Source organism: Rhinopithecus bieti, unplaced genomic scaffold (assembly GCF_001698545.2).
Source record: "Rhinopithecus bieti isolate Rb0 unplaced genomic scaffold, ASM169854v2 scaffold_2723, whole genome shotgun sequence".
NCBI lineage: Eukaryota > Metazoa > Chordata > Mammalia > Primates > Cercopithecidae > Rhinopithecus > Rhinopithecus bieti.
This window is the reverse complement of record NW_016804119.1, coordinates 493,268-507,490: the sequence shown is the minus strand read 5'-3', so window position 1 is coordinate 507,490 and position 14,223 is coordinate 493,268. Positions and strand designations below refer to the sequence as shown.

The 14,223-nt window shown below is 44.7% G+C and overlaps 1 protein-coding gene across 1 annotated transcript in view; it reads left to right on the top strand.

The window, feature by feature from the left end:
- Positions 1 to 14,223, top strand: part of TRRAP (transformation/transcription domain associated protein) — a 136,828-nt gene that overhangs the window by 41,137 nt on the left and 81,468 nt on the right. The window contains 8 exon segments of the mRNA XM_017864450.1: positions 2,494 to 2,645; positions 4,544 to 4,743; positions 7,082 to 7,299; positions 7,734 to 7,931; positions 8,503 to 8,763; positions 9,937 to 10,098; positions 12,297 to 12,393; positions 13,878 to 13,999. Coding sequence (XP_017719939.1) covers positions 2,494 to 2,645; positions 4,544 to 4,743; positions 7,082 to 7,299; positions 7,734 to 7,931; positions 8,503 to 8,763; positions 9,937 to 10,098; positions 12,297 to 12,393; positions 13,878 to 13,999 — 1,410 coding nt within the window.

The window sequence follows — 14,223 nt, the reverse complement described above, 5'->3', positions numbered from 1 at the left end:
CCTGGTGACTAGGAGAAGATGCCAGCCCATCCCGCCGTGAACTGCGTCCATTCTGATGCCTAGCAGGCTTACTGAGAACCTGAGTAGAGTCCATGCGTCTCTCTCTTCGCAGCCACATGCAGTGCCTTGTGTTCTCCCATTCTCTATCAAAGCACAGCTCTCACTGTCTCATTCCTGGCTCTCATCCCACTGCTGACAGTTCCTGGGTCTCAGACCCTTTAGAGACCCTCGTTTTTACTGTGTAAAAAGCAGACAGTACCCCTGCACCCTGCTGGGGTGTCCCGCCTGCTGCCTTTGCCCTGTCCGTGTTGAATACCTGCCATCTCTCCTCCCTGCCCTGCTGACTTTTCTGCTCCCTGTTCTAGTTCTGTGTCAACATCGTCCCATCGTCACGTTGGCATTTCCCCCGACTCTGTCCCCAGCCCTTCCCCACATGGTGTCAGCACTTGTTTTCACGTCTTTGCAGGACATCATCTAGCTGTTGTGTATTGGGCATTTTTTTAAGGATATTATTGTAGTCTTTGAGTGGATCCCCATGAGTTGGGCATTTCAGTAAGCTGGCTGCCTGCTGGGGTCCTGAGCCTCTTGCATTTCTGATCTTCAGCCAGCATTGTGTGGCCTGGAACCTCTCCAGGCCCTCCCTTTGCTCTGGCTAACTCCGCCCTGCCCTGCTGCATAATCACGTAGCGCTGGGCGTGTTTACCTCTGTAGAAGACGTGTGCCCATGTAGTGGCTTTTGTGTCCATGAGTAAACATTGGGGAGGGAGATGCCAGTACAGATAAGCATCACTCTGGAGTTGTTTTCTGTCATCATCTCAGTCTGCCTGTCCCCTGAACTTCTCAAGCCTGTGCCTCCTCCCCAGCCCTCCCCAACTCCCGCCTTTATGAAGCACTGTTCCCTCTCCAGCCTCAGGGTAGGTGCAGTCTCAGCTTCTAACCCAAACCTTTATCCGCATGCTTTCCAATTGAATGCTACTCTCCTCCTAAGAAAACTGGATGGCTAAAATTCTGTCTTTTGAAAATGGTAACATCCTTGTGCCTGCAGTACTTTCCCACATCTTAGGTAATTTCCTTAAGATAAAATTCTGCTTGTTTAGCTGTGTCCTTGTTAAGCTTAGTATTAGTAGTGAAAACTAAAGCGTCTGACTTTTATTTGACTCTGTATAGACTAAGAGCTCCCCCCACCCCCCAAAAAAATCCCTTTAGAAGTAGTTTTGCCCCAAAGCAGGTGAAGTCTGGAAGAAATTAGATTTTGCAGAAAGGTGTGAGATAGGATTGTAAGGGTCCGGACCCCCTTACAGAGGCTCACCGTGGTGCCCATCAGGGCTTTCTTTCTGAGCAGGACGGCATCCTGCTGGCACTGGCTGCATCACACCCTGCATAGCGAAGGAGCCCATGAAGTAAAGGGAAAGATGAGCATGGCTAAGCCAAGCGCCAGTGAGTTTCCATTAAACCATTCTGCTTTTGGCGCACTTGGCAGTCCTTGATTGTTTTTTGGAAGGTAATTGGCTCATAGATTATATTGATTCTTAAAAATAAATTTTAGAAAGTATCACCATTTATAACTGTTACTGACCAGATCACACACAGTTTCTCAGTACCCCCAAAGAGCACAGACACCCAAGCTGGAGTTCATCCGGGAAGGAGCCGTTGTCACGCTTGTGTGCACTGTGTGTCTCCAAGCCTGGCAGGGGCTGGAGGGGGAGGGCCTCTGTCCCTGTCGTCACCCTCTCCTGGTTCCTCACACAGGGCCTGGGTAAATTTTTAACGAAGATTAGTTATTTGATTTATACGTACATAATTATTGTTAAAGTGAATGTCCTGCCTGTTAAAGGCTTCAGATTACTTTTGTGTGTGGTTGTGTCTTCCCCACTATCTCAGTCAACCCCATGGGAATGAATAGAATAAAAATGTAAAAATGTGTGCATGTAGCTATGTAGGCTTTCTGCAAAAAATGATGTCAACCTTTTTCTTTCTTAAAGAGTGAGTTTAGTAAAAGCTTAGGAAGCCATCTTTCAGTTTTGAACCTAGACACAGGAAAGTCTGCTTTGCAGAAAGTTCATTATTATTCTTATTAGGACTTTGATGAGTGTGTGTAGGTGAGGCAGAATCTGGTTTAACCCAGCAAGTCTACCACAAGAGGCTCTCCGAGCCCACTTAGTTCCTGTAATCTGCCATTGGCTATTTGAACATGAAATTGTTAAACTCCATCTTGGCATTTTAATTTGAACTGTGCAATTCCTTATTTCATAATACTTCCACCACCTCTTTTGGAAGCTTCATCAGGTGAATACCTATTAGGTTGTATTGGCCCACTGTGCTCTCTTCAAAAGAAAATATGCATGAGACTGGTGCCATGGCTTAGTTGGTGAAGGCGCCTGTCTAGAAACGTGCATTAAGATTCTTCTGGGTGTTGCAGATGCTTTCAGTGAAAGCTTTTCATAATCATGTAATTTCAGCACAAACTGTAATTTCTTTGTGTCTTGGTCATAGGCCATTGAAACTGCTCTGGACTGCCTGAAAAGCGCCAACACTGAGCCCTACTACCGGAGGCAGGCGTGGGAAGTGATCAAATGCTTCCTGGTGGCCATGATGAGCCTGGAGGACAACAAGCACGCACTCTACCAGCTCCTGGCACACCCCAAGTATGTCAGCCGCTTCCTTCTCTGCGGTTGGGTGGATCCTGCTTTAGGAATTGGGACTGTAGAAGGCCTCCCAGGTTTCCTGGTGCTAGGAGCAGGCTCCTTTAAGTCCAGCAGATGCCATATTATCTACCTACTCCTTCTTCTTGGGGCCTTAGAGAAAATGGAAAGGAGAACTGGGTGCTTGAGAATTAGAAGGGATCACAGTGGTCGCCTGCCTTTATTGTGTCTTGTCACCTCCTCCATTAGTTTGTCAGCATGAAGAAATCAAGGGTCAGGTCCCTTCTCCCTCCCTTTGTCTCACCATTCTGTCCACAGCAGCTGGCGCCTGAAATGCGTGCAGTGGACCCTCTGCATTTTCAGTTCACAGTGGTATTTCTCATGTGATGTTTGTATCTTGCTCTTACCTCTTGAGACTGTGCATGACCTTAATACAATGATCTTTTGAGGTAACACACGTATACCATTTTTCTGCATTGTAAGTTTCAGGGGATGGATTTTTCCTATTTATTTTCACATTCCTCACAGCATCAGAAATGATGCTGAGTATATAGTAGGTGCTCAGTTGTTTAAAGGACATTGAAGAGAGAGGAGTCAAAGTAACCAAATGCACCAGGAAGTAAAGCAACATGAGTAAGAGCCAGCAGAATCAATGAAAGGCAGAAATAGACCCACACAGGCTTCAGGTGTTATAGGATGATCAGAACTAGGTTGTAACTTTGCTTAGAATGTTTAAATTAATGAAAGACAAACTTGAAAATACCACCAAGAAATAGAAACCTATAAAAATTGCCCAAAAAATTAAAAAGAGAGAGAACCTTTAAGAAATTGTCAAATTCTTATCCAGAATGCATGCAGAGAGAGAGAAGATGGAAAATTCAAGAGAGAGTAAGAGACATGAAGAGTAGAGGGAAGTAGCATCATTTACTTGAAACCCCTCAAAAAAAGCAGAGGGACATAATGACTGAGAATTTCCCAGAACTGATGAAAAAATTAGTGTGCAGATTCAAGATGTTCAGTGGATCCAAAGCAGGATAAATAAAAAGAAATCCATACAGACAAACTATAGTGAAACAACTACAAATCAGAAACAAAGGGAAAATCTTAAAAGATGGCAGAACAAAAAGATGACATTCAAATGAATGATTACTTGGAAGCTGTGAAAGCCACTGAACTGTGGAATAAACCTTTAGTCTGAAAAGAGAATTGCCAATGTAAAGTCATATATCTGGTGCAATATGACCCATGAATAGGGATGAAATAAAGATGTTTTCAGATAAAAACAGAAATCTGCCACCAGCACATCTTCAGCAAACAACATTCTAAAGGATGAACCTCATTCAGACAAAAAGTTCCTCCGTGGAAGATTGGGGATGGGGGAGGGAAAAAGAGCCAAGAAAATGATAATTCGTGACCAAATGTAAACAGGATGCAGCTAAAGTGATACTCAGAGGGAAACTTACAGCCTGAAAAAGAGTGCTGTAACCCGGCACTTTGGGAGGCCGAGTGTGGGTCACCTGAGGTCAGGAGTTCAAGACCATCGAGACCAGTCTGGCCAACACGGTGAAATTCCATCTCTATTAAAAATACCAAAAAAATTAGCTGAGTGTGGTGGTGGGCACCTGTAATCCCAGCTAATTGGGAAGCTGAGGTAGGAGAATCACATGATCCCTGGGAGGCAGAGGTTGTGGTGAGCCAAGATTCCGCCACTGTATTCCAGCCTGGTTGACAGAGCAAGACTCCATCCAGCTATTGCCAAAATTAAAGCAGAGAAATTACTTTACCCAGGCCTGTCTGAATGAGAGGGAAGTGAGCAGATTAAAAATTTAAAAAGAAGTCCTGGTGGAGTCATCAGCTCAGGAGTTGGGTGTCATGATGCCAGATCTGATTTTGCCTTTCAGCTTTACAGAAAAGACCATCCCCAATGTCATCATCTCACATCGCTACAAAGCCCAGGACACTCCAGCCCGGAAGACGTTTGAGCAGGCCCTGACAGGCGCCTTCATGTCTGCCGTCATTAAGGACCTGCGGCCCAGCGCCCTGCCCTTCGTCGCCAGCTTGATCCGCCACTATACGATGGTGGCAGTTGCCCAGCAGTGCGGTGAGCACGGGGGCACGGTGGGGCACGGGATTGGTTCTTTGACTTCTTTGGATGCTTTAAAAACTTGATCAGGACATTTTGTTGTTCTAGAGAAAGCTAAGTTTGGCTGATTGATTTTTGGCTTTTATTTTCTAATTTTCTATTTACTACATTGATAATTGGTATTTCAGTGGTGGGCGCTATGTCAACTTGAAAGTTATTACCTACCAAGTTTTGTTTGTAAAATAGACCCAATTTAGTAATACTTCTGTGTCCAGGTGCTTTTGGACAAGCTGCCTGTGAAACAGACAGTTTGTAGTCACACTCACTGCTCGCCTTCCTCTGCCTATGTTTTCCAAGGCCAGTCTTGCCCTCCAGAAACTTCTCCATCACCTGCTCCCTGCTCTCCAGCCCATGCCTCGCAGTCTCCCCTGCGATGCCCGTTTCTGCTCCCAGGATCCTTATTCTGCTGTTCTTCCTGCCTGGAACGGCTGCTCACCTCTGCTTCAGTGGCTCTCATGCTCTTGGTGGTGAAGGACCACTTGTATTTGTTCATTTTTGTTTTCAATCCATTGTAGATGATGTCTTTGTAAAAGACATTAAAAATGGTTGGGCGCAGTGGCTCACACCTATAATCCCAGCACTTTGGGAGGCTGAAGCAGGCAGGTCCCCTGAGGTCGGGAGTTCGAAACCAGCCTAACCAACATGGAGAAACCCCGTCTCTACTAAAAATACAAAATTAGCCAGGCATGGTGGCGCATGCCTGTAATCCCAGCTACTCAGGAGGCTGAAGCAGGAGAATTGCTTGAACCTGGGAGGTGGAGGTTGCAGTGAGCAGAGATGGTGCCATTGCACTCCAGCCTGGGCGACAAGAGCAAAACTCTGTCTCAAAAAAAAAAAAAAAAAAAAAAAAGTAAAAAAGAAAATAAAAATGTAATGATGCTGCCAGTTGCTACATAAGTTTCTGAAAACTTACTGTCAATTTTGGCATCTCCTCCCAGACCAGTCACAGTTTGTCTGCAGACCCCACTGGAGTAGCACTGCATAGTTTGTGTCCTCAAAGCTCCTCACCCTTAAGATCAACCAGCAGAGCACATAGAATTTTCCACTTTAACTTTTCTTGGCCTGACCGGTCAATACTGTACAATTTAGCGCTTTGTTTCTCAGTGTTTCTTCTATGTTAACATTGTCTTTCTGGCAAAACTAAGCTTCTCAGTAACTTCCACCTTGGACCTGGGTACCTCTGAGGCATTACCTCATAATGCTGTGACCGACTGTTCTCTGCCATAGCTGGATGCCATTGCTTTTGTTGTTGTATGTTAGGAATATCTGGAACATAACCCATGGTCATTCCCATGCTCTGCCCCTTGGCCTATTTAACAATTTTTTTTAAAAAAAGGTTACCTCATTGTGGTTTTCTTTATTTTTTAATTTTTGTTTTGTTTTGCTTTTTAGATACAGAGTCTTGCTTTGTTGCCCAGGCTGGAGTGCAGTGGTGTGGTCATGGCTCACTGTAGCCTCTCTACCTGCTGAGCTCAAGTGATCCTCCCATCTCAGCCTCTTGAGTAGCTGGGACTATAGGCGTGTAACACCACGCCCAGCTAATTTTTAAAAAAATTTTAATGGAGATGCATTTCATTATGTTGCTCAGGCTGGTCTTGAACTCCTAGCCTGAAGTGATTCTCCTGCCTTGGCTTCCGAAAGTACTGGGCTTATTTAATTGTAAAAGATTATAAAAGTGGCATGAGCCACTGTGCCCGACCCCTGTGGTTCTCATTTTGAACTAATATATTTTTGAGTTATGATTGAGATATATCTGCAAATAACAGCGTATCATAGAAAACATTCAGAAAAACATATAGCCTAAAGGCATATCAGACCACTTAATTTACATATAATTGCAGTTTAACAGAAGTTGACTTAAAATATCAGGGCTGGCTTGATGGAGTTTTTTTGTTTGTTTGTTTGTTTTCTTGAGACGGAGTCTCGCTGTGTTGGCCAGGCTGGGGTGCAGTGGTGTGATCTGCAACCGCCACCTCCTGGGTTCAAGTGATTCTCCTGCCTCAGCCTCCTGAGTAGCTGGGATTACAGGCACCCACCACCATGCCCGGCTAATTTTTGTATTTTTAGTAGAGATGGGATTTCACCATGTTGGACCAGGCTGGTCTCAAACTCCTGACCTCAAATGATCCTCCCACCTCAGCCTCCCAGAATGCTGGGATTACAGGCATGAGCCACCGTGCCCTGCTTTTTATGGAGTTTCTAACTTCAAGGAAAACATCAGGGAGTTCTGCTGTTTGAAGGACAAGACTGTTCTTGTAAATGAACTCTCACGTGCCTCCCCTCTCTCTCCTTTTAGGCCCTTTCTTGCTGCCTTGCTACCAGGTGGGCAGCCAGCCCAGCACAGCCATGTTTCACAGTGAAGAAAATGGCTCGAAAGGGATGGATCCTTTGGTTCTCATTGACGCAATAGCTATTTGTATGGCATATGAAGAAAAGGAGCTTTGCAAAATCGGGGAGGTGGCCCTGGCTGTGATATTTGATGTTGCAAGTATCATCCTGGGCTCCAAGGAGAGGGTAAGGAAGGGTTGAGGAGTGTCTTCTGATTTGGAGGGTGTCTGTACCTGAGGGTGCTCCTTCTAGAAACTGATAGTTTAAGAATTGTGGCTGGGCGCAGTGGCTCACGCCTGTAATCCCAGCACTTTGGGAGGCCAAGTCAGGCGGATCACCTGAGGTTGGGAGTTCGAGACCAGCCTGACCAACATGGAGAAACCCCGTCTCTACTAAAAATAAAAAAAATTAGCCAGGTGTGGTGGCGCATGCCTGTAATCCCAGCTACTTGGGAGGCTGAGGCAGGGGAATCACTTGAATCTGGGAGGCAGAGGTTGCGGTGAGCTGAGATCACACCATTGTACTCCAGCCTGGGCAACAAGAGTGATTCTGTCTCAAAAAACAAGAAAAAAAAAAAGAATTGCAGTAATGTGTTGTGGTTTGTTCATTTTCCTCTTCAGGCCTGCCAGCTGCCCCTGTTTTCTTACATCGTGGAGCGCCTGTGCGCATGTTGTTATGAACAGGCGTGGTATGCAAAGCTGGGGGGTGTGGTGTCTATTAAGTTTCTCATGGAGCGGCTGCCTCTCACTTGGGTTCTCCAGAATCAGCAGACATTCCTGAAAGCACTTCTCTTTGTCATGATGGACTTAACTGGAGAGGTAGGTGACGGGCAGCCCCAATCCTAACCATGCTGTTTTTGAAATGGTGGTTTCCTGAAGAATAGTATAACATCCTTCTGCAAATATGCTCTCCAAGCAGTATGGTGACTTTGATACTCAGATTTCATTTCAGCATTTTTGCTAAAAGGACAGCTCAGAGCTCCCATAGGTCTTCTCTGGGTATCCAACTACCTGTTTGCTTTGATAAAGAACAGTTACAGGCCAAGTATTTACTCAGTGTGTCTGAAAAGGGGAATTCCGCTTCTCATGTGCTGTTTCCAGAGGAGCCGCATTCTTAAACCTGTATGCAGATATGACTCACAGCAGTAGAACATGATGGGCATTGCCAGCTTATCTGGTGAATGCAGGGGTCACATTTGGATCCACGTTTTCCAAGTAGGCGACTTAGGGACTAAAGCACCAAGTGGGTGCTGTGAAGTCACTTCATTAAAGCAGCTGGCGAGAGGGTCATGGACCCCCAGTGAAAGTCTTTATGGCAGATGGGTGTGCAGGAGACGGCGCAGTGGGTGGCATCGCCCTGCTTTCATTCTAAGTCGTCCCTGACTTGCAGGTTTCCAATGGGGCAGTTGCCATGGCAAAGACCACCCTGGAGCAGCTTCTGATGCGGTGCGCAACGCCTTTAAAAGACGAGGAGAGAGCTGAAGAGATTGTGGCCGCCCAGGAAAAGTCTTTCCACCATGTGACACACGACTTGGTTCGAGAAGTCACCTCTCCAAACTCCACTGTGAGGAAGCAGGCCATGCATTCACTGCAGGTGTTGGCCCAGGTCACTGGGAAGAGTGTGACGGTGATCATGGAACCCCACAAAGAGGTGAGATTTCTGTCACCAGAACTAACATAATTTCAACAGAATGTTGAGACTTTTTTTTTTTTTAATTTGAGTTGAGATGATATTCCGTTTATAATTTTGCGTCCGTGTTGCAAAGTACAGTCATCCCTTGGTATCTGTGGGGGCCTTGCTTCCAGGACCCTGCGTGGGTACCAAGGTCTGGGATGCTCAAGTCTCTGATGTAAAATGGTGTGATATTTGTATGTAACTTATGCACATCTTCTGTGTACTTTATTTATTGATTTATTTTTTCTTTTTTAATGCTTTTTAAATTTTCATTTATTTACTTTTTTGAGACAGTCTCACTTTGTTGCCCAGGCTGGAGTGCGATCCTAGCTCACTGCAGCCTCGAACTCCTGGGCTCAAGTGATCCTCCTGCCTTAGCCTCCTAAGTAGCTGGGACTACAGACGCACACCACCACGCCTGGCTAGTTTATTTGTTATTATTTTTCACTTTTTTTTTTTTTTTTTTTTTGAGGCAGAGTCTCGCTGTCGCCCAGGCTGGAGTGCAGTGGCACAATCTCGGCTCACTGCAAGCTCCGCCACCCAGGTTCATGCCATTCTTCTGCCTCAGCTTCCCAAGTAGCTGGGACTACAGGCGCCTGCCACCATACCCAGCTGATTTTTTAGTTTATTTGTTTTTCGTTGTCATGTTATATTTTATTTATTTTTCCCTCAAGTATGTTTTCTCCTTGCTTGGAAGCATCTGAGGATGCAGAACCACAGACATAGAGGGCTAGCTCTACCCTTGTGCCTGCTCTTTATGACTTGAGATTTGCAAAAAACAGTGTACTTCTAGTTACGGCTGTATCAGTGATTGTTAGAGTCAAGAGAGTAGAAGGCCGCGTTCCTGAGGCTATGGCACAGTCTGGTAGTTTTATTCTTGTTTTGTTGTGGTTTTGTTTTTTGTTTTGGATTTTTTTTTTTTTCTAATTTTATTTTAAGGAGAGAGAGATTACCCTGTAGCTTTAGGAACTAACATATCTTACATGCCTCTCCATGACCCAGGTATTGCACATGAAATGTATCTCCCCTTCCCTAGTGAGAAGATATCTGTAATAACTTTGGATCTCACACACGGTTTTCAAATTTTTAAAAAGTGATTGTGTCTCAAGGGGCAGCTGGTGAGTGGTGCCTCCTCCTTGGGTTCCCCAGGTCCTGCAGGATATGGTCCCCCCTAAGAAGCACCTACTCCGACACCAGCCTGCCAATGCGCAGATTGGCCTGATGGAAGGGAACACGTTCTGTACCACGTTGCAGCCCAGGCTCTTCACAATGGACCTTAACGTGGTGGAGCATAAGGTGTTCTACACAGAGGTAGGGGGTGGTGGTGCGGAGTGGTGTGGATGGTGATGACGTGTGTCTGCTTGCCTGTCTTTGTACGTGAAGACTGGTCAGGCAGCATTCAGAGAAGGCTCGGGCAGGGACCTGCAGGTAACCCGCTGACACCTGGCACAGCAACCTGAGCAGGTATGTTGCGTCTGGGCTTGGGCGGAAGGGAGGTCTGGCCAGCAGAGGTGCTGATGTCTTCTGAGTTCTCAGAACTCTGTTAGCCCCAACAGGAACCCTTGATTGAGTTTAGGGCCTCAAGGTTGTACTTTAAAGATGAAGCTGCACCCAGTTGCTTTAATCACTCTTAGATCAACTGGCCCAGTGCAAGTGCCTTATTGCATTCATTAATCACTGAAACGTGCCATGCGCTGTTGAGAACATCACACGAGTGCCCTAAGTTCTGACAGCACCCGGTGAAGTGTAGGGGTTGAGCTGTTTGTTCTCATTTTGAAGGTGTGGAAACTGAGGCTTAGAGTTTGCTGATTATCCAAAGCCGCGGGGCAGTCCTGAATTTAAGCCAGGACTGTTATTTAGAGCATGGTTCCTAATCACTGCACTGTCCAGCTGGGTTCTTATTTTTTTGGTGGACTTGATTTGCCCCTTGACCCAAGCACGGACCCTGGCAGACGGCATCTTATGCATCTTATGAGTATTTGTCACTGTAAATGTTCTAGTGTGGGGTGATATTAGACTGACAAACAGGAATGAAACTGTGGATGTTGCCAAATTATAAGCAACGTCCTTAGAATACAGTAATGGTCTGGTGATTGGATAAAATTAAAAATTTTTTGGGACATGAATCATACATGCAGAGGCATTGTCAGAGTATACCGCGGCAAAAATCAGAAGAAAGCAAATTCTTCCAGGTCCACACTGTCTGAATTTCTGGATATGAAAATTTACCTCTTGACGTTTTAAGGTCCTGTTTTTGCTTGGACATATGGTTATAGGATCATATGGTCTGGCTCTGATCTTTATACCTTATCATTTGGGCTTGACAGAAGGTCAAGACCTTTAGGAAATGCATAACTTCCCTTGACTGATCTAGAGACAGATGTATTTTAGCCTGCATGGAAAACTCCTCACTGCACTTAAGACCAGGGCCTGGCAGTATTGAGGGCATGAAACTGGTTTTCCAGATGTCTGTCATTGCCTGGCTGCATCAGAACACGTGCGGATCTTTTGAAAAGCATGGACTCGAGTCCTTTCCCTGGAGATTCAGGTTCAGTAGATTTGGGTGAGACCTGGGAATCCACTGTCTAAAAGCTTCCCAGGTGATACTGTGTGGCTGTGTTGGGGTTTTGTTTTGTAGTTGACTTCTCTGTCCGTACCTGCACACATATAGACACACATTCTCTCCATACCTGCACACATGTATACACACATGCCCTTATATGTGAAGAGAGTATTTTTGGAGGTCATATAAGGCCCTAGCAACAGTGGTTTCCTCTGGGCAGTGGAATGGGGTGGGTGACTTGAAGTGCTTTTCACTGTGTATCCTTTTCTGCTGTTTTAAATCTTTTACCAGGTTGGAATCTTTTAAGGAGGAAAAAATGGTCAAAGCCTATACTAGTTTTCCAGGATGTGAATGAAGAGAAGGGGGAAATAGTGATAGAACACCATGTCTGTTACTTAGATAATAGATACAGAAGTATCTAGTTGTGTGGTAAAATGTCTGGAAGGATAGTCACTGGAATTCCCAGTGCTGTTCAGCTTCTTTCTTTACGCATTTCTGTACTTGAAAAGAAAAAAAAGTGCGTTCACTTAAATATTTGAATTATAGCCCATCTGTTTCTTGAACACTTGCCCGTGGCCCCAGGGAGGCTAATCTGAACCAGGAGGAGACAGCCCCGCCATCATGGGATTTGCGGTTAGATAAAGTGACCCCCTGTTTTGAGGGGAAAAAACATGATGGTATCAGAGTGGGTGAGAAAAAAACATCGTGGTATCAGAGTGGGTGAGAAAGTGCCTAAGAATTCTTTTCACTAATGAAGTAAACTGAGTTTTGCCTTAAAGAGTCTTGGTCATACTTTGATACTTAAAATCTTGAGGATTTGAGCTTAGTTTGTCAGTTGTTAATTGTGTGGCTGTGTGTGTGGAAAATTGCTGTGCTCTGTTATTTGCAAGGTTATTATGTCTTCACAGGAAGAGTGGGCTAAATGAAATTGTTTTATCTTTTGCAGCTGTTGAATTTGTGTGAGGCTGAAGATTCAGCTTTAACAAAGCTGCCCTGTTATAAAAGCCTTCCGTCGCTCGTACCTTTGCGAATTGCGGCATTAAGTAAGTTAATGAAAATCTACAGGGTATAAAAGTGAAAGGAGACTGACCACAGAGGAGGTCTATAGAAAACAAAAGTGGCCTGTTGTTAATTTTTATGACTTTTGTAGTCTTTTAAGATGGGATCAAAAAATTATTTTTGTATGTTTATCAAATTGTATAATGTGTATAATGAGGTGCCGTAAAATTATATGTGTTGTTAGGATTGAAGTAATTCTGTGCTTTATAGTAAAGTCTGTTGTTGTTTTATGAATCAGACATTCTGGTTTAAAAGGATTGTCGTATCATGCATATGGTGCCATTTCGATCAGAATCAGAGTGTATATATAGCAAGGGACACGACAGCCTTAAAAGCTTTTTAATCCTCAAGCATTTGTTAATCCTGCAGTCTCTAGGTTTTCATTGGGAAATTTCAGTTATCATTGTCAAGCACAGGAATGATGCAAAGTGTAGGAAAATAGACCAGATCTGTACTGACCAACATAGAAACAGTCATTTTCTCTCTTGTGGGGAGTGAATATAAATGCCCAATGCAAACTTTTTTAGTTGATTGTCTCTTGCTTTGTTGATTTTTATGCTCTTAATAAAATATTTCCAGAATCTTCCTTGAGTTAGAGTTGGAGAGCTGAGCGGCAGACCATAATACCTGAGCTAGAAGATGGGGGTGGAGTGTTCCAGACAGTGCAAGCCAAAGCCAGCAGGGGGACCAGGGATGACAGGCAGCTTTCTTCTTCTCTTGAGGTCCCTTCTTTGGGGACCTCTGTTGCACCTCCTTCCCGTTAGCCATTGTGGGTGCTACTTTTGCTAGAATGAATGTTACCTGTCACCTAACGTAGAAGATTGAGGTGTGTCTCCTTCCTTAAAAATATTTGCCTTTTGAAAGTCTTAAAGCCTTTCAACCTCAAACCTGGGTAGTGAAGAAGGGCTGGACTGTGTGTGTCTGTCCCCTGCATTGCCTGTCACCGGAGGGCCAGAGGCCATGCCATCAGCCTTGTTCAGATGGGACTGCCCTGGGGCCAGTCACCCCATTACCCCATGAAGGTGTCCTGGAATAGGGGTGTCAGTGGGTGTCTTTTCTTCCCCCTCAAGCCTTCTTATCTGGAGATGTCAGATTTATCATCGCTTTTCTGGCAGGCTAGACTTCACTCTTAGATTATACTTAACATGAGGATGGAAGACCATGTGTACTTTTGTCTTTCTCAAGGCCAAACACTAGGAAAGAGGGCTCGTGGTTCATATTTTTTGTTGGTTGGTAGGAGCCTTTAGGAAAGAAAATTCAGCTGGGGCAGTGGCTCACACCTGTAATCCTAGCACTTGGGGATGCCAGGGCAGGAGAATCCCTTGAGGCCAGGAGTTGGAGGTCAACCTGGGCAACATAGCAAGATACCTTCTCTACCAAATAATAATAATAAATAAATATAGAGAAGAAAATTATTTGGGTATCTTTCCAGTTAATAATGAAATTGTCTTGATTTCTCTTCCTGAAGATGCACTTGCTGCCTGCAATTACCTTCCTCAGTCCAGGGAGAAAATCATAGCTGCACTCTTCAAAGCCCTGAATTCCACCAATAGTGAGCTCCAGGAGGCCGGAGAAGCCTGTATGAGAAAGGTGAGTGTGTGTGTGTGTGTGTGTGTGTGTGTGCATGCGCGCTCTGCATTGAGTTCTTCCTGTTTATTGCTATATAAACAGTATATGCCTAAAAAGCTTTATGCATGTGGTTATTACACATTAAGCTGTAATAAGAATATACCTGTTTCATAGTCATACTGAATTTTTAAAAATATTAAACAGTGAAGATAAGTCTTCTTCATTTCATCGTGAATTTCTGAAAG